The sequence below is a fragment of the Galeopterus variegatus genome, unplaced genomic scaffold, assembly GCF_000696425.1.
Source record: "Galeopterus variegatus unplaced genomic scaffold, G_variegatus-3.0.2 Scaffold67, whole genome shotgun sequence".
Classification (NCBI taxonomy): domain Eukaryota; kingdom Metazoa; phylum Chordata; class Mammalia; order Dermoptera; family Cynocephalidae; genus Galeopterus; species Galeopterus variegatus.
Genome location: NW_007726178.1, coordinates 286,715 through 307,761, shown reverse-complemented (window position 1 = coordinate 307,761; position 21,047 = coordinate 286,715). Strand labels below are relative to the sequence as shown.

The window sequence follows — 21,047 nt, the reverse complement described above, 5'->3', positions numbered from 1 at the left end:
AAAGTAAATGCTTTTTACAATCTTTCTTCCAGTCCCTTGTCAATCTTATTGCCTAATGACACTCCATCCTCTGCAGTTCTCCAGAAAGAAAAAAGAACACTGGATGCAGGAAGAACCGTAGAGCTGTTCTTTTTAAAAACTGCCTCTTGGGGTTCTAGGCAAGTAGCTGAAGGCTGCAGCCCCTTGTGCCTGTAAGCAGGCAAGAGAGCATGCCTGGGGTCACAGGCAGGGATCTGAGGGCAGTACCCTTCTGTCAGAAGGCAGGCAAGAGAGCGAGTTGAAAACATCACCTCTGTGTGGGTGGACCACCACAGCCACGGCCACAGACTTGGCTGCCAAAAAAGTGGCTTGATGCCACAGCAGCAGCCACAGCCATTGTGCAGGTGGCCTACTGTACACTTAACTGCATTGACATAAGGAGAGTCACCAGTGGAGACTGAAAAAAGAAGAGGATGTCTCTCTCCTCATAGCCCACTCCAGAGTAGCAGGAGAAGCAACTGCTCTACCAGATGACCAGACACCAACATAGAGATACTAGAAACACAAAAACCCAGGAAAATATGACACCACCAAATGAATACAGTAATTCTCAAATCCCAGACCTTATAGAGCAGAAAACCCTTGAAATGACTGAAAAGGAATTCTGAGCAACAATCTTAAAGAAACTCACTGAGATATGAGAAGACTCAGTTAGACAACATAATGAAATGAGAAAAAAAAAATCCAGGATTTGAAGGAGGAAATTTACAAAGAGATTAATACCTTAAAAAACAATGTAGCAGAACTCATGGGACTGAAAGATTCACTCAACAAAATGAAAAACACAACTGATAGCTTAAGCACCAGCTAGAATGAACAGAACAAAGAATTTCTGATCTTGAAAATAATCTTTTCAAAATAACCCAGGTGGACAAAAAGAGGAAAAACGAATTTAAAAAAATCAAGAAAATCTAAGAGAGCTGGTGGACAACCTTAAGTGCACAAACATTTGAATAATGGGTGTTCCAGAAGGGGAGGAGAAAGAAAAAGGCATGGAAAACCTATTCAGTGAAATAATAACAGAAAACTTTCCAGGTATAGGGAGAGACATAGACCTTCATATCCAGGAGGCTAAAAGGTCCCCAGACATTCAATCCAAGAAGATCCTTTCTGAGACACATTATAGTGTCTGGCAAAGCTCAAGGACAAAGAGAGAATCTTAAAAGAAGCAAGAAGAAATCATCAAGTGACCTATAAGGGAGCCCCTATCAGACTAACAGCAGACTTCTCAACAGACACTCTACAGGCCAGAGGAAGAGGGGATGATACACTCAAAATACTAAAGGAAAAAACCTGCCAGCCGAGAATACTATACTCAGCAAGGCTATCCTTCAGAAATGAGGGAAAAATATTGTATTTTCCAGACAAACAAAAGCTGCAGGAGTTCACCACCACATGACCAGCCCTACAAGAAATCCTCCAGGAAGTCCTACATCTGGAATCTGAAAAATGATAATCACTAACACGAATACACAAGAAAGAACAAAATCCACTGGTAGAACAAAAATGCAAATGAGAAAGAGAAGGAAATTAAATCTCATAAAAAGCCATAGTGACAATGTAATAATGCCCCTACTTTATTTCTGATTTTAGTAATTTCGGTCTTTCTCTTTTTTCTTGGTCAGTATAAAGGTTTGCAAATTTTGTTGATCTTTTAAAGAATAAACTTTTGGTTTTGGTGATTTTCTCTGTTTTTTAATTCCTTATTTCATAAATTTCTGTTGGAATCTTTGTTATTTCCTACTTATATTTGCTTTTGGTTAAGTTTTCTCTACTTTTCCTATTTCCTTAAGGTAGAAGTTTACATTACTGATTTGAGATTTTTCTTATTTTTAATATAGTTGTTTACAAGTATAAATTTTCTTCTAAGCACTGCATGAGCCCTACATCCTATAAATTTTGATATGTCGTGCTTTGATTTTTAAATCAAAGTACTCTCTAATTTCCCTGTGATTTTTCTTTTTACCCATTGTTTATTTAGGAGAGTGTTGTTTAATTTCCCCACATTTGTGAGTTTTCTAAAGTTCGTTCTGTTAATGTGGTCAGAGAACGTATTTTCTATGATCTTAGTCTTAAAAAAAAAGAAAAATTTAAACAGAATCTGCAGTTAAAAACAAAACAAAACAAAAAATACATAATTATAATGTTTAAGTCTATCATCCTGTTATTTGTTCTATCTGTGCTTTGTTACTTTCTCTTTCTTTGTCTTCTTTGGATTATTTTTATTATTCTTTTTCACCTTTTGTTGGCATTTTCCTTTTTTAATTTTAGCTGTTGCTTTGCTATTTTAGTTGTTGCTTTGGGATCTATAGCATAAAACTTTAAATTTTCAGTCTACTTTGAAGTGACAGTATACAAATTCATGAATAGTGTAAAAGTCTGAAAATTGTGTTCTATTACCTTTCACCGCCTTTATGCTATTGTTGTAATATATTTTACTTGTATATGTCATAAACCCTATAATCCATTATTATTTTAGTTATTAAATAATGTTTATTAAAAACTGCCTCTTGGCTTGTTTTCTAACAACATCAAATTTTCAACTGAAATTATATCTGTATGTTGGAAAAAGGGCAGGACACACATATGTCAGACTGGGAAAACTGAGAAGCATGTCAGATTTTTAGTGAGCAATCTTGCTTACAGTTAATATTTTATAGATATTGGTGTGCGCAGATAACCGGTTAAAAAAAATCCTGTTCATTTCTTTTCTCTGTCTTTTTTTTTCTTCTTTGGTTTGGTGACAAAAGAGAGGCGATCTATTAGCATTCTCATGCAAACCATTCTTCCCCTTTCTTTTCTCATAACCCACATCTTTTAATTTGCTCTCCATTTATATAGTTTCTTAACTGCATCCCAGTTGGCAATTTGGGCCGGATGATTCTTGGCAGTCTGGGGTTTTATAGGATGTTTAGCAGCATCCCTGGCCTTTACCCACTAGATGCCAGTAGCATCTCCAACCCAATCACAACAATAAAAAATGTCTCCAGACATTGCCAAATGTTCCCAGGGGGTGCAGGGGGTGGACAAAATTACACCACGTAGGAATCACTGTTTTACATTTAAAGTCAGGTGGCTGTGTAGCCATTTGGTGCCTGCATGTCAGATAATTCTGAAACGCAATTAGGGGGCTGAGCAGAACAGAGGGTACCAAGCTGAGTGAGCCCATCAGCCTCCGTGTCGGACACTGTGTTCCACTCACTAGAGAGCTCCAGGGTCTGAATGCTTCCATATCATTAATGAGTCAGCAGCTAACAACCAGACATGAACCCACCATGTCTGGAAATGGTGACTTTATGGGAATGGTGACTTTATGGTGAATTGATACTCAAAGCTCCGTGGCCCCTCAAAGCGTGGTTATGACTTGTGAATGTTCACTGCTCCACGAGCCTCAGGGGGGAGTCCTTGCACAGAGAATTCAAAAAGCTAAGTGGGAACTTTAAATTCTTTTCAGATGCCACATTTTCTTTTTTTTTTTTTTTGTCTTTTGTCTTTTGTCCGTGTCCGGCAACGGATCGCAACCCTCAGTGTTGCCCCCGAACCGGACCGGGACCGGCAACGGGATCGCAAGCCTCGGCGTTGCTACCGGCAACGGGATCGCAAGCCTCGGCGTTGCTCCCACGCCTCGCTCAGCCAGTGAGCGGGAGCCCGTCTGCACGTGGGATCCGAACCCTCGGACGGGAGCGCCGCCGCGCTTCCCAAGCGGCGCACTATCCAGTGCGCCACCGGGCCGGCCCCAGATGCCACATTTTCTAAATGAGCTCTCTCTATACAACAAAACTTCTTCAAGCTTTTCAGAATCAATCTGACTTTGAAGAATCCTCCAGAGATTAACTGTTAACATGAATACTTTTTTTTTTCTTTCAGATTTGTGACCTTATCTTCTCTGTTGAATGAGTTCTGGCTTAAGATAACCATAAAAACACTACTCCTGAGACCATAGGGAAGGATCGCATAACCTGGCGTCTCGGGATTCACACTATTTAGCCTGTAATGCCAACTAGCTTGATCTCTGGATGAAACAGGTAATGAGGAAACAGGATATGGGTTGTGACTGAGAGTGAGTTTTTGCAAAAGTGGAAATAGCAACCAACCTCTGACACTAACACTATACGGATGGCAGCCAAGTGGACGCCCTGATCCTGGCAGGCAGGCTGAGAACGCCCCAGTGAGCGTGTCCATGTGCTGCCCACAGCTTGGCGAGGCTGCCTGGGCACTCACCCTCCTGAGGAATGATGCGAAGTGTGACACTGAGACCCGCGTCCTTGATGAGCTTCACGATGTCAGCATGAGGCATGTTGATGATGGACTGGCCATTCACTGCTAAGATCCGGTCTCCCACTTTTAGTTTTGCACAGCGATCTGCAGGACTCCCATCAATGATGCGTCCAATTTTATGGGGCACAGCTAAAAAAAAATCCCCGACAGAAATAGGTATTAGGGACATGACCAATATATGTTCTATCAATCAGTCCCAGCCCCAAAAGAAATAACACAAAGTCACAATTCCTTCTTTAGTCAGTATATTTGCCTTTTGAAATCACAGTCATTCCTATGCTTACTACCGAGATCAGAGTTTCTAAATTCAAGTCTTTTGCGGAGATAGCCTAATTCCAAATGCGTGGACCTGGAGTTCTCAAACTTTGGGGTGCATCACAATCACCCTGGGATTAAAATACAGCTATCTGGTCCTCACTCCGGACCATCTGAACCAGAACGTCCAAGCAGGAGGTGAGGACCATGGATTTCTAAGACACTTCTCTGAAGATTTCAATACATATGAGTGTCTGAGAACCACAGATGTGGAACGTTGTGCCCAAGGAGCTCATACTCTAGAGACAATAACACACAGTTTCAGAAAGATACAATAAATGCCAGGAACTTAATTTCTACCCCTTTCTATTTTACTGAGAGAAGAAAACAAGGAAGGAAAGAAATACGTATTAATATGGGTAGTAGCCACTTGGTGCTCGGTGAAGAAATTATAACCACTCTCCCACCCAGCTACTCAGCTTTAGTTTCAAGGTTGATGAGTTTTCAAACCTTATGTCTGCTTTCTGATTTACTCTATTACGCGGTGCTGAGATCTTGCTAATGTCTGGTACACAATGCATTTCATCAAATCTAAGATGTCATTGATGACAAGATACCTTTATTTTATGTAACATAAGAAAGAAAAAAAATTCTGCTGATTAAATAATGCTGCATGGACTGCAACGTGTTCTTTAATTGTAGAGATATTAAAATATAAAAAACATTTTAGAATTGGTGAAATATGTTATATGTCTTTTTAAAAAAATGAATACTTATTTTCTTTTTATTATTTATTTATATGTGAGAGGAGAGCCAGATACATGGGAATACACAGTTTCCTAGCAGGTTGGCTTCTATTCAATGTAAACATTGGAGTACCTAGCAGTATAACTATTTCTGGGGTCAGACGCCAATAGTATACAGTATCTCTGGAAACTCCCTCAAGGAGCTTACCATCTAGCAACTTGTTCCTTTACTTTCTCCCTTCAGGACAGCAAGCCCCAGCCAGGAAATCACTTGTCAATGACTCTGCCTTGCTGCTCACCCTATGAAATCATGGATTGATTTAATCTGCAGAAAGAGGCAAAGACACAATCTACCATTCATTATGTTCCAGGCATGTCTATTCCTCAATCTCATATAAGTGCTACAGTGAAAGGCAGAACAGCAGCTAGTAACCATGGTGAGGAAGGACAATTACTGAGTTAACGAAGCAATGCTTCGTTCATTCTTCTACTGTGAAAGGTTATAGACAGCATATGAAAATATTGGCTGAGCTTGTGTTCCTGACGTGAAACTCAGCATGCTGGACTCTCAAACACATTTTTATTTACCATAAGCACTAATGGTTTTAATTAAGAACACCTTACTCAGAGCATGCTCATGATCATAGTAGAGTCCTGGGATAACATGTTTCTCAAGTAATGTTTTTGTAGTGAGAACTCACTCATTTACTGATTAAAAAAATTTAGGTATTTCAAGGTATTTAGTCTTCAACCACAATTAGGGTGAACTTTTATTTCTGATTTTGTCCCTTCCATGTTCAATAGTGTTTTGGGATAGTAAATGATTTGGTCTCCCTGGCCACGATGTGTACATTGATCTCTATCCTGTGACATAACCTCTTTGAGTTTGTTTTTCAACAGTAAAATTGGAATAATAATACCACTGACCTCACAGAGTTGTTCCAAGAATTAAATTTTATCATCTGTAATTAGAACTGTTTCTGGAATGGAAGAATTGATCTATAAGTATTAAGTGTTGTTATTTTCATTACTATTATCTTTTAAATATTTCTGATCTCACTCTTGGGGGAGAGTGTGTGTGTGTGTGAGAGTGCATGTGCACGCTTGTGTATAGGTGCCAACTTGGTCTCTTTCCACATAGGATAAACATGTAATGTTGCTAAAACTAAAAGAACACTTTGCTTTCTCTAGGATCATACAGAGCAATATCCTCTAAGTATCAACACAGAAAAACAGCTTCATTTGGGAAAGAGATGTGTTTGGGGATTAGATAGACACTGGATCAAAAACAGTTGAGAGTCTGTTTTCCCTGGTTTTGCAAAAAAGATGCTGTGTGTCTCTGTACAAAAACACCAACTTGTAAGTAAAATTTATTATTCTAAGGGTAATCAGCATAATACAGATCTCTTAATTATCCACAGCGAGCCTTACACACACACACACACACACACACACACTCTTCAATATTTATTGAAAATTATGAACAATTTCTCTTCTTCCTACCTTTGTGAGCCAAGCACTGTGCTAAGTGGTGTGTGTGTGTGTGTGTATAATTATATCTACATTAAAATATATCTGAGAGAACTTCAAACAGTTCATGGAAAGATTCTTATTATCTTGTAATTCAATGTTTCCACAAACTTTTTGAAGTCCTCTCATATAATATAATCCTTAACAAGTTTTTTTTTTTTCCTTTTTGTCTTTTTTTTTTACTGACCGGCAACGGGATCGCAACCCTTGGTGTTGTGTCCGCACCGCGCTCAGCCAGTGAGCAGGAACCGGTCTCCACATGGGATCCGAACCCTCGGCGGGAGCGCCGCCGCGCTACCAAGCGGTGCACTCTCCAGTGTGCCACCGGGCTGGCCCAACAAGTTGTTTTTTAATTTTAATTTTATTTTTCATTGAAGCTTAATTGATTATACATATTTGTGGAGTGCAGAGCTGACTGTCAATACTTGTGTACAATATGTGGTGGTCTAATCAGGATAAATAGTATATTTGTCATTACAATATGTAATCATTCTTTGTGTTCATTAACCAATATCTCGCTGACTTCCCTCCCTTGACCCCCTCCCCCTTTCCCACTTAGAGTAATCCCAGTTCTGTTCTCCTTAACAAATTATATGAGGTACCTGATATCATTAAAGTTTACGATACAGGAGCCTGAGGCATAGAACGGTTAGTAATTTGCCTAAGGTCACACAGGCCAAACAGGCTCCGAATGCCAGTCTACCAGATTCTGCAGCCTTTGGTCTTAGCAAGTGTAGCACACTGCCTCTCTTGACTGTATATCTTGGACCTCTAATCTACTACTTGCTTTGTGAGCACCCCATGCTTTATTTGGTGAGTGCAGCCTGCCTGTAAGCCTGGAATCATAAACACTTCACCACTTCACGAGAGGTTTTGATCCAGGAGAGAGAAAAGTCAGAAACTATGCTCAAAGCAGGTTCTCCGCTGCAGCTGGCTTTTGACAGGCAAGGTGTGAGGAGAAGAGGGAGGGGGAGAGGAAAATTGGACAGCTCTTCAGATCCGGTTGTTAGGACTTCATAGTGTCATTCCTTTTTCTGAAGTCATTTTTTTGAGTATTAGAAACACTGACATTTGAAATGAAATTCAAAAACTTTAAAACACATAGAAGTGGTATTTGGATGATGTGCTGTTTTGACTTATTTATGCTTCTGCTCCCCTCCATTATTGAGGATCATTCAGAACTTACTGGGCATAAAATACCAAATGCTTCAAAACATAGATTTCACACACACGCGCACACACACACACACACTTTTATGTGCTCAACAACAATAATAAGCTTTTGTTTGTTTATTTCCAGGCACTGTGCTAAGCACTTACTTCATATCCTTACAACAACAGTGTGAAGTAGCTGTCAGAGTGTTATCACAATCACACTGATTTTACTGTTAGAAAACAAGGATGTATCAAAGCCAGGATTCAAACCCTTGCCATGGCTGCAAGACCTGGGGCTACTCCTTCTTTCTGATATGTGGGAGGCTGAAAACAATTGGAATGAAGAGGAGCAAGGGAAAGACAAGGGAGACTTAGAAAAGCACACTGCTTGGGTTGCCCAGATGAAGGTGTCACATAAACAGACTTATTTGCTTATGGTGAGGCCTCTTAGTTTCAAGGCCATTTTAACTTTATTAGGGTAGTTAGAATGAAAACTAAAATAAAAGAATGAAAACTAAAATAAATTCTACAGTAACCACATGGAGTGATTGAGTGGCTTACATAAAACGAGTGACACACAATTTAAAAATGTATGTTTGGTAATTGGGTAATTGGAAGTACCTGACATGGTTTTATTACAAATGTTTCCTATTGGCATTTACTTTAATAAAAACAGTACTTGAGACTCTTGGCAGGTGAAGGCAGCCTCACTTTTCTTTCACTATCATTTCCCCCATGTATGAAAGTACATCGAATGTTGATGCACAACAAATCTTTGACAACGGGTGTGCTCAGAGAGGATTCTCTCTGAAAACAAAATGCAGTTCCATTTGCTCAGTGATAAGGTCCACAAAGCTTATGACTGAAGTGCTCTCTGTGCAATGTTAATGGAATTACAGAGCAAGGAAGAGTCCCCGACCTTGGTTTCTATTATTGGGATGAATGGTACTCATTAATTCTCTGAGAATTGATGACTAAGGTAACTGCCAAAGTGCAGTCCATTTAGATGGCATGCCTTGCAGACATCATCTGTCAGGCAGTAACATAAATCAAGTCTTTGGATCAGCCTTCTTGATGCAATGTACTTAGAATACACAGATATTTGGGAAAAGTTGCAATATGTCATTTGGTTTTGGACATACTGACATGTGGGAAGGAGACAATGTGTCACTAGTTAGAAATTTTCTTTTAATTAAAAAATCACATAAACTATGGAAAACAAAACCCATCTTTTCTATTTCTTTATTCCTTTCTGGGTAAAAACACGGCTACATTTATATGGCAATATGTTTGATATTTTCCTATATACAGATGAATTGACTCTTCTGGCACTTCCCAACGCACCACACTTGTTTTAGTAGGAATATTCAGAGATAAGCAGTGGTCCACCCTTTTTGCAGTCAAGTTCTCTTCTGGGACCTTGGTATGGTCTACCCAGGCTCCCTCAGCCAGTGGTCAAAGTGGACTGATTCTGCCAATGAACTCTTGTTGAATCCTACCTTAGCGTAGGTCAGCCCCCATAAAGAGGACAGGTTGGTTACCTGGAGGACTTTTCATGCTTTCATGGTAGATCCTTCCTGAAATTTTTGGTGATAGATTCTTCCTGAAATCCTGAGGGAAGGGATTATTAGATCCCCTTCCCCTCCTCTTTTTTCATTATTTCCTAGTTGTTTATGTCTATTTCATTTCAGAGAAAGAAAAGCCAGTGACCCATGTTTGCATTTAATTATCTGCTTGTTAATAGATCCCACAAAGTGGAGTTACATATGGAGGAAAGCATTAGACAGAGACAGTGGATTATATATCAATCATGCCAAACTTACAAGAGAGAAGTTTCTAAAATGAGCGTGACAAAAATAAATACTTCAAAGGCAATCGAGAGCATAAACTCTCATTAGCTCACAATTCCATTAATTTGTGAAGGCTAAATATGTCATTAATTTGAAGAGGCAAGAAAAGTTAGTTTGGGTTTAGAATCTGTGATCTGTTATGAATATAAATGCTTTTTTAAAAAAAATTACATGATTCCAGTCGTTTCTCTTTCATTAATCTGCAAAAATTATTTACTGTCTAGTTTTAAAATTGTGAGTTGGGGCAGAAGGATCAATTACTACATCAATCAACACATTTCTGTATAGCATCTTCTTAGTGACTGGCACTATGCTAGGCCATCATAAAACAACACATGGTATTGACCCTCCAGAAACTCACGGTCTGGCTGGGGAGACCAGGGATAAGCATATAAAAATATTTAAAACAAAACACAAATGGTGCATCCATGGTAAAGGTAATATGCAACAGGAATAGAGAGGGGGAGTGAAGGAAGGTCATTCCCTAGGAAAGTGGAAGCTTCTGTAGGTAAAGAGGAGTCTATCAAATCCAGGAAGGGAGAGCAAGGAGAGATGCCTCGTAGGCTGGGGTCCTGCCTGCCCTTGCAAAGACTGCTTCCCTCTCTGAGTTCCCTGATATGGTGCCTTGGGCCCAGCTTCTATGGATGGAGACTGAACATATAGGAACAACAGAAGATTAATCATCACAGAATGTTCCTATCTCTTTTGTCCATGGTGAAGACTCCCGACCTGCTTTTCTGCCTTTAGAAACCTGATCCTTGTATTTATCCTGTTTATTTTCCATCTCTACTTTCTAGAAGTCCTGATTTAGTTTCTTCTATTATGACAAACCCATTCAGCTAGATGTTGTCCCTTCCTGGAGTGTGACACAGTGTCCTTCGAAAGAGTTGTTCTTGGTCATTAGGGGGTGAAGATATGGGAAAAACATATGTTTTGTATTTAAAATTTTTCGCAGTAAAGTTAAGAAAAAGCAGACAGCCTGACTCATTTTCCTCTAGAAGTCTGTGAGATTTAGCTTTCCAAAAATGAAAACGTCTTCCCTGAAATTCATAGCCAACTGATTTGCAAAACTCAAAATTGAACAGCTGGTGTTTTAAGGACTGCATATTCAAAAAGTGCATTTTCCCCCCAGCACCCATGAGTCATTCTCGTTTTACCCTGCAGTTGGTAAAAAGCAGATGGTTATGGAGACAGGAGAATGGGAAGAGGGGACCATCACTGGCAATTTGGGAACCCAACTGAACTCATGGTTCCAAGTGCAGAAAGCATTACATAGAAAGTATTAACTATATGGCTGGAGAGAAAGAAGCACTCATCAGCCATATATTACCAATTATGCTTTTATTTTGCACTAATTTAAAAAAATCTCATAGCTAAATACTGAGAGTGAATTGGTAATTGAAAGAAATCTCACTGCCTTAGGAATTGTAATTAGCTATGACTTGACTGTTCTATCCTGGAACATGAGTCTGGGTTAAAATGGTTTTCTTGGAACGATTTTATGGGCCCATAGACACAGGGCTGTCTTCATGGGTGTGTGGCTTGTGCAGTCACACGGATCCCAAGCTCCAAAGAGCCCTGCTGTCACCATGTTGACGTGCTTAACAATTTTTGAACAAGGACTCTGCATTTTCGTTTTGCACTGGGCCCTGCAAATTAGGTGGTTTTCCTTCTTCTGTCTATCCATACTGTATTTCTTCCTTGTATCACTTTATCGTTTTTAGTGTCTGCAATGGAAGATGTAAGTGAGAATATGGAATAGCTACCAAGAAGAATCATCGGGAAGGTGGGTGGTAGGAAAGAAGAAAACACAGCCTTTTCTCTTATGGCTGCATTTCTCACTCTCTGCATATCACTAGAAAAGGTAGTCCAAATAATTTCTGTCAAGTATTGTAGTGGATTGAATTATGTCCCCCCCAACTCACTGGAACTTGTATTGTATCCCCCAAGGTCTATGTTTTAGAAACAGCCCCTACTGTGACTGTTAAGAGGGCGGGAAATCCTACTATGGTAATTGAAAGGTGGAGCCTTGAATAGGTGATTAGATTTTAGGACCATGCAGTAGTGAATGGACTAAAAATGGTGGTCAAAGCATGGTTCCGAGGGCTTTAAAAGAGGAGAGTCTGTCTCTCTTTCTGCTCTCTCTGCTTCCACCATTTTGTAATGTGAGACTCCTGGGTCACTGTTGCCACCACCAGATCGACTTTGGACCTCTCAGCCTCAGAAACTGTAAGCAATAAATGTCATTTTTCTTTATAAATCATCCAGTTCCAGGAATTCTGTTATAGCAACAAAAATGGACTAATACATGGACTAATACAAGTATATACTTAAATATCCTTGATTCTTCGTATATTGATTCAAGAGGCCTAATAATCATCTTGATTCTCTATTTCATTGTGAACAGTATTCTTAGGAATAAATCACTCATTATTGGGTCATCTACAAAGCAAATATTCTTCTGTAACTCTCTTTAAGTAACTGTGATACATACTACCATATTTCAAGGAGTTTGCGCATCCTTTTGATATGATTTTTCCCCTCATAATCTGACAAAATGTCTAGACATTAGGATGGCAGGAACTAAGAAACCTCAGAATAGTCATGAGCCTCAAATCTGTAGGTGTAGTAGGGTATGGGCAGCTAGACAGAGAGAATGGAAAAACGATTCTGTTTATAAACACTTACACATTTTCTTCTGTAGAGATACCTCTCATTTCTCTGTATGTCCGTAGAAGTCACCTTGCCAGTTTCTACGTGGCTGGGCATCCTTTTTGAATTGTTTTGGTCTAAAAGTTATGGTAGGAAATCTGGTCCCGCTAAACCAAATATCAACCCTATTCAGCATTTTTTGCATTTTCCCCCAAAGACTCAGAAAAGGATACACATTTCCATCACTCGATAAAACCAGCACTGGGACCTTCCAGTCAAGGGGTAGAAAGTGAAATTATGCGTCGTTCAACTCGTGTAATTTTGGTGAGTAAAATTTTGTAGCTTTTAGCAAGTTTTGTTTACAAACAAACAGACAGCAAGCTGATTCAGTAATAGTGGAAAAAAATTGAGAGCTATTGATATTAAAATATGATAAAGGGCTTCTTCCCTGCAGAGCAGAAAAACAAGTTGTCTTACCCTTTTCAAAATATGATTGCAGGGTTGAGGTGTGGTATTGTATTTCCATCCCAAACATGTAAATCTATCTTTCAAAGGACGAGTTGCACACTTTTATGATGACAAACTTAGTTCCTGAATAAGGGGTTCCTTTTATCTATAATTTATTACAGAGGACTTATCAGGTTATTTCTAGAAAGTACTTGATTATTCTACAAAAAGAGAAAATTGTATAAAAATTTCAAAATTTAGAGCCGGCCCGGTGGTGCACTCGGTAGAGTGTGGCGCTTGGGAGTGTGGCGGCGTTCCCGCTGAGGGTTTGGATCCCATATACAGACCGGTCCGCTCACTGGTTGAGCGCGGTGCGGGCGCGACACCGAGGGTTGCGATCCCATTGCTGGTCGTGGTATGGGCGCGACACTGAGGGTTGCGATCCCATTACCGGTCACGAAAAAAGACAAAAAGGAAAAAAAAAAAATTTCAAAATTTACATTATGATGTAAAAAGGAGAAAGTAAATAGAATAATAGTGCTATCTTCTAGTGATTGGAAAGCTCTTATAATTCAAGCAGTTTAATCAAACTAAATGTGTACAAATTAAAAAAATTAAATACAACCAAAATGCTTATAATAATAAACCCTAGTCTCCTGCCTCAACTCTCCCCATCCTCTCCAGTTCTGTGACCCAAAGGCAAACATTTTAAAGTTGTTTTTTCTCCATATTTCTAAGTAATACTCTTGTATGGCTATTTCTCAATTTATAAACTTTGGTTATATTTATTACTTCCTATAATGATAGAGGATTTAGCACTCTTACCCTGCATCCAAACTTCTTTCCTTATCGCAAAATAGTTTTCTCACTATTTTTAGTTAAACCAGTTACTATTGTTTATAATTTTAGCATGTAAATCTTGTTCACTGTAGCGTTTTTGATTTCATCTCTTTTCTTGTACAGTTTCCTTCCTTCTCCACCCAAACCAAGGTTTCTGATTGTGTCTTTCTTTTTTCAGTTCATAATATGCTATCTACATATCCTTAATCATTTTCCCAAATGCTGATCAAGTCATCTATTCAGTTTATTCCTCCGCAGACCTTCCTCCCAGAGGTAGGTAGGTTGCTTTCAAGTCTGCTATATAGTGTCATCCTGGGGATTCCTGTTGCACTCCAAGGTAGACTGCATGTTTCTCTAAACCCTGTGTCATCTTTTTTGATTCACTCTCTTGTTTCACTGGAGCATATCCTACAGTAGCTTTCTAAGAAGTCACGCATGGGAGAAAATAGTTTTTTCAATTCTTAATGTTTGGAAATGTCTTTATTTTTACCTTCTCATTTGAATGAATTCTAGCTTAGACTTCCAGACTGTATAATATTAAAGACTGAAAAAATTATTTTTCCTCAGAAATTTATAGGCATTGCTCTGTTCTCTTCAACCATCAGTGTCGCTTTTAAGAGGTGTGAACCCCTTAGGATTTCTGTTCCTTGTATGTGATATACTTATTTTTCCTTTTCTTTTTGGAAATGTTTAAGATTGTCCCTGTATTTATGTGTTCTGAAGTTTTACAGTGGTGTATGTTGGTACAGTTCTTTGTTAGTATAAACACCTGTTTCCTTTAGTTTGGTTTTGAGAACTTTCATTACACTATTGTTTTGGGGGGGGATAATTCCCATTCTGTTTCTCTGGCCTCTCTTTCTGGAGCTCTTATTAGATGTTGGCTTCTTGGATTAGGCTGCTACTTTTCTTATCACTTCTCTCATACTTTCTGTTTCTTCCTGTCCTACTCCATGTGAGATTTCCTTTACCCTATTTTCCAATCCTTCTACTGAATTTTTAAATTCAATCATGATATTTTCAATTTCTAAGAACTCTTCCTTTTGTCAGATTGTTCTGTTTTTAATTTATGATTACAATATTGTCTTAACCGGTTGAGTACCACTGACTGAGTGGCTTAAATAATGAACATTTATTTCACACAGCTATGAAGGCTGGAAGTCTGAGGTCAGATGCCAGGATGGTCAGGTTCTTTGTGAAGGCTTTCTTTCTGGTTTACAGATGGCCATGGCTATAGTTGGAATATCTGCCCCCTTCAAAACTCATATTGAAATTTAATTGTATTGTAACAGTATTAAGAGGTGGGATCTTTAAGAGTGGGTTCGGTTGTGATGGTTCCACCTTCATGGGTGGGATTAATGTCAATCTAAAAGGGCAAGTTTGGACCCTTCTTTCTCTCACTTGGCCTTCCAGCCTTCCACCATGGGAGTGATGCAGCAAGAAGGCTCTTGTCAGATGCTGGCACCATGATACTGGACTTCCCAACCTGCAGAACTGTGAGTCAATTAACTTCTGTTCATTATAAATTACCCAGTCTGTAGTATTCTGTTATAGCAGCACAAAACAGACTAAGACTGACTGCTACCTTCTTGCTGTTTCCTCATATATTGGAGAACTCTGGTCTTTTCATCTCTTTATAAGGGCCCTCGTCCCATCATCGGGGCTCCACTCTTATGACCGCATCTCAACCTAATTACCTCCCAAAGACCTCAACTCTAAATGCCATTACATTGGGGATTAGGATTTCAGCATATGGATTTTGTGGGGACACAAACATTCTGTCCAAAGTTGATATCTTCTCTTATCTCTCCATGGATATAAATGAGAAGTTTTTGAAACTTTCTTTTGTTCCCTGAATTATCTCCATTTCTTCTAGATTTTTTTTTTCATTGCTGTTTATTTCCTTGCTCTTTTATTTTAAAAATAAAAATTTCACACCTGGTGGTCATGGTGGTTGTATTCCATTGTGTCCCAAGATTTTTAAGTTCTGAGCCTCTCTGAGTTTCTAAAGAAATGTGTGGGTCTGTGTTATCCATACCTCATTTTGGTTTCCTCTGCCTTGATGAATGAGTTGCTACTTTTTCTGTTTTTAAAATATCTTGCTCTTGCTCCACTCCTTTTCTCATCCACTTACTATCATTATATTGGGGTTGAAGAAATGGAAGGAGATAAACATATTACCATTTTACCACCATCAATTAGAAATTGGAAATATCTTTTGTTAATTTACATCAGTTGCTGCAATCAGTATTTTTGTGTCTCAGTTAGAGATTTTGGAAAAAAAATGGTCAAATAATTTATGTACCCAAACTTTAGGAAGTCCCATTGTCTCCTGTAGCCTTGAGAGATAAAAATATAAAGGACAACTAATTTCTTCTCCAGTGTTCAGAAAATGTCGTAAAATTATATTTGATTAACCCCAGGTTTGGGGTTAAAAATGTTCAATAAAACCACACTTTCTTTCTTCTATATCTCTCTACTGCCTTTTGAGGCACATGAGGCTTCACACCCATCAATGTACTTGGCTCTGAATAATTTCTCAGCAGGCCCAGTATAAATGGTTGATAGTTACAAGCAGGTGTTGCTGACAAGCCATGTTTCTCATTTTTACAGAAACAGTGTATTCTATCTCTGCCATCTCCTTTTTCCTTTTATAGCTTCTGAAATTGTGTTTTGTAAAAAGTCACTTGGCTATCTTCACACAGTTTCCCTGTTACAATGGGTAAATGTCAAAAGCAATCATGTGCAATATCAGCTTTCTATTGTATTCCCCTAAGCCCTCTGGCAGATAATAACTTCTTGCAATATTTTCTTAATGTAAATGGAAACACATACTAACCCAGGCAAATGATCCCTCCTGAGCCAGCTGTCCTTTTCAATATGTTATCCAGAAGATTACATGAATATGTATTGGTTCTTCAGTTTCTCACGTAAGTCAAAGTTCCACTAACAGGGTATAGCATGTTTTAACTTGAAATAATGCAATTTTGCATGACTGGATAAAACTAAATATGAAAAATCCCCCAGGCAAAGTGTGCAGGAGCAAGAAGATCTTGATCATACATTAACTTTGGAAACAACCTGGAGTGTGACCTCTGAATTGCCAAAGTATGTCAGTTTCCTTACTTGAAAAGTGAGACCATCACAGCATGTGGTCTTTCTTTCTTTTCTTTATTTTTCTTACTCAGATATTTCACAGTTTAACTTCATCTGGATTTCTGCTTATATGTATTTTCACTCATCCCTTATATTTTCGAGCATTGTAACTATGTGTTTTCACTTTCACTAAGCAAACATGTTTCCATTGTGATTTACCTGATACCATCATCATAAAATGATTTTTATTACTCTAACATCAGAAATAAATGAGAAATGAAAAAGGACTAAAGAGCCTCAAAATGTGTTTTGTTGTCCACAATTATACTACAGAGAAGAGATCAAAAGTGAAAAACATTTCAGCAAAGAAGATGTATGGGTGGCTAAAAGTTCATGAACAGATCTTCAATATCATTAGTGTTCAGCGGAACAGTTCAAATTAAAACTAAAATGAGATATACTACACAAATATTGGAACGGCTAAAATAAAATAAAATAAAACAAAGCCTGAAAATAAGAAGTACTCACAAGGGTGGGAAGCATCTGAACCCCTCATGCACAGAAATACAAAATGGTGCAGCCACTTTGGAAATTGGTACCATATGAACCAGCCATCCCACTCCTGGGTATTTACCAAATGAAAAAAACCCTGTTTCCAGGGGTTGGCTGATTAGCTCAGTTGGTTAGAACATGGTGCTGATAACACCAAGGTCCAGGGTTCAATCCCTGTACTGGCCAGCTGCCAAAAAACCCCACAAAAAAAAAACCTATTTCTACACAAAAACCTATATGAAAAGGTTTATAGCAGCTTTATTTGTATTCACCTAAGTCGGAAAGCAACCCAAATGCTGCTTAACTAGGGAATGGATGCACCATACAATGGAACATTTAGCACTTAAGAAGGAAGCAAATAGTGACACATGGAACAACACTGATGAACCTAAAATGCATAGTGCTAAGTGAAAGAAACCAGACTCAGAAAGCTATATACTGTATGATTTCATTTATATAGGAAAAGGCATAACTATAGAGCAGAAAACTTATCAGTGGTTGCCAGGGCTGGGTTTGGGGGCGGGGTCAACTTCACTGTAGCAGTAGTTACATAACTAAACACATTTGTCAAAACTCAGACTATAGACTAAAAAGGGCAAATTTTACTATATAGAAATTAAATCTTAAAAATGGGATAAAAACAAAGGATATATAAAGAGATTTTAGATGGAAATAAAGATAAGTAAGAAAGAACTGATGTCAAACAAGTAGGAGAAAGGAGGTGGACAGGGGAGAGGGAAAGGGGTCAGGGAAGGCTTTAGAGAGGAAATACTGCCTAATTTGAGTATTAAAAGATGAACAGGACTTTGCAAGGTGGGCATCACAGTCACAGGTGATATGACTTGCAAAGGCACAGATCTGTGGATTAGCAAAGTCTGTATTATGGGGTGTGGGAGTGCAGTGAGCACAGGCACCAGTGAGTCCTGGGATAAAGAAGGAAAGACAGACCGAAAAGGCTGTAATGGCTATGCTGGGGACTTGGAACTTATCGCCACAGGAGAAGCCGCTATTGGATTATGAGAGTTAAGTGAGACCTTTAGACTTGTTTTAGAAAGAGTATGATGGTAATAGTATGAAAGGGGGACTGAAGAACAGGGAGAGTGGGAATCAGGCTGGAGGTAGGGAGATAATTTAAAGGCTGCTACCATGCCCCAGAGCTGTGCAGTCCAACATGGTAGCCACTAGCCACACGTGGCTATCAAAACTAATTAAAACTAAAGATAATTGAAATTTTAATCCCTCAGTCACACTAGCCTCATTTCAAATGCTCCACTGCCACATGTGACCAGCGGCTACTGTTTTGTATAGAGCAGAATGAACAAACATTTCCATCACTGCAGAACATTCTACGGCACAGTGCTAATCTAGAACCTCCACAGAGGCAGGGGCAGTAGGGAGTGCCTACTGTATTCATTGTATATCTAGAAGGCATGTTGACAGATGTAGTTGTGCATAAACTCCGCTAAGATATCACGGAGGCACGTGGAGGTCTGCTGTAAAGCTTGTGGCCACACACAATGATTGGAGCTGAGAGCAGCTGAGCACCAGGGGACATCAATATCAGTGGCTAATGTGGCTACCAGGTATTATTGCATTTCAATTTCATCAAATGCCTACAGGAATGTATTTTTCATCTTGCTGCTCAACCAGCAAATCTAATAAACATTTGAATGGAGATTTCTAAGTTGAATATTCTTCTTCTACCTCACGCTATCTCAACTGCTCTGTGCCAGAAAACTATAAGGGCAAGACCTTTTAAAATTTGTACTCTTCCTTGCTTTTCAGAAGACTCTCCTCTCATGAAAAATCCATAAATATATATGTTTATGATGAGTAGCCTCAGAACAGAAGGTTTTGGGTACTTCACCCTTTAAAGCAGATGTGTTAATCAGGTACCCAACATCTGGGCTTCTTTGTGGAGCAAACATTTCCCTGGCTTGGAGAAATAAGATCTGGAAGAGATCAAACTGACAAATGAAAATGCCAGTGTCATGCTCCACTATTTAATTAATTTTCTCTGGCACTGTGCAAACCTTAGGAATGCCTAGTGATCTGACTCATCACCCAGAAAAGGCGGGCTGATTAATCTCTAGGAATGATTACAATCAAGTACTGAGAATAGTTTGGTTGGGAACAAATCCAGCTTAAACCACAAAACTATTGGTGGCCAAAAGAACAAATAAAAAGAGCTTTTACTGAGATTTGGTGTGGTAGGAAGGAGTTCGGGTAGAGGCATTCCCTGAGTCCTTGTTGGAAGCTGATCCTCAGAAGTAAATGCTATTTATCCAAATGGGAAAAATATCCCCTTACAACACCCTTTCCACGTAGCTGGCCAAAGGTCATAGGTAACAGTGCTGTGTTCACTTAACATGCTTTTAAAATGGTTCTACATATGGAGCCAGCTTTTTTAGGACCCTTTCCTGATATATTTTCTTATGTGGTTGATTGTGGAGAAAAAAGAAGAAAACTAAAATGACGGAGAATTTAATTCAACGTGAGGCCCTGAACAGAATATAAAGAAAAAGCATCTTCGCAAAAGTGGCCTGCAGGCTCTGAGTTTGTTTGTGCCCCATGGGGGAGTGAGGGCACCTTCCACTGGTGGAGAGTGATCCTGTACAGGAGGCCTGGGGTCTCTTCTCAGTCGCCGTTTCCCTGTACTATCCAGAGAAGAACAATGAGCTGCAGGACATAAGCCTCGAGGAAACAGCCACAAATCACCCATTTATGAGCTTTCAAGACAACCGAATAGCTAGAGGTAAGAAGACATCCACCTTCTGCTTCTGCCTGGAGAGTCTTTGAACACAATAATAAAAATCCTCCTGAAAAATGATTCCCTCGTGGGAGAAGCTTATGATTTATGAGCTCAATTCAAACAATAAGAAAAATAGCTCAGAATTTAAAAAAATGCACTGTGAGCACTCACTGATTTTTGGGTAGGTTGCATTGCTCCTCTTCATGAGAATAAATAAGAATGATGGTGTTCTCTGCAGACTTATTCTTACAGTTTAATAATGTTTAAATTTATTAGTGCTAAGAGGACTCAGAGTATGGTGCAAAATCTTTTTTTGTTTGCTTGTCTGCTTACTGGTGGGACCTAGGCAGCCAGGTTTTAATTTGGGAACAAAACTAGTCATGTTCAGGATTAAAAGAATGAAATCAGATCAATAGGTCCTATTCATTCTGGTCTTTGCTGGGAATGATCCTATAAAGAAGTAATACGATTCAGAAGTTGTTCACGTGGAACTGAAATGCGCTGCTTTGTTAATGAGGATTGTGAAATGAATAAGTAATTCGAAGTGATACTTTTTTCTCAGGAGTTTGGGATGCCATCCAAACCCTCTTGTTTAGGACTATATAATTATTGCTGAGGTGGTGCTCACACAGATGGGTGACGATTCCAGGAACAGTCAGTGCCAGGATGAGGTGAATCAGAGAGCACCGTGAGGCCGCTGCCTGGCCCTTCAGGGGACAAGGGCTTTGCAATCCAGATGCCTATGACCAAAAGGGCTGCTCAGAGGTGGCCCACCCCTGATTTCTGGGAGTGCTCTCTCATCTGAGACTTCACCAGGTCCCAAGCTGGCTACTGAATCATTTACTCAGGCAGAGAACA

At 39.2% G+C, this 21,047-nt stretch overlaps 1 protein-coding gene across 1 annotated transcript in view; it reads right to left on the bottom strand.

The window, feature by feature from the left end:
* Nucleotides 1-21,047, bottom strand: part of MAGI2 (membrane associated guanylate kinase, WW and PDZ domain containing 2) — a 340,007-nt gene that overhangs the window by 106,774 nt on the left and 212,186 nt on the right. Inside the window, exon 12 of the mRNA XM_008577562.1 lies at nucleotides 4,261-4,446. Coding sequence (XP_008575784.1) covers nucleotides 4,261-4,446 — 186 coding nt within the window. The remainder of the gene's footprint in view (nucleotides 1-4,260; nucleotides 4,447-21,047) is intronic.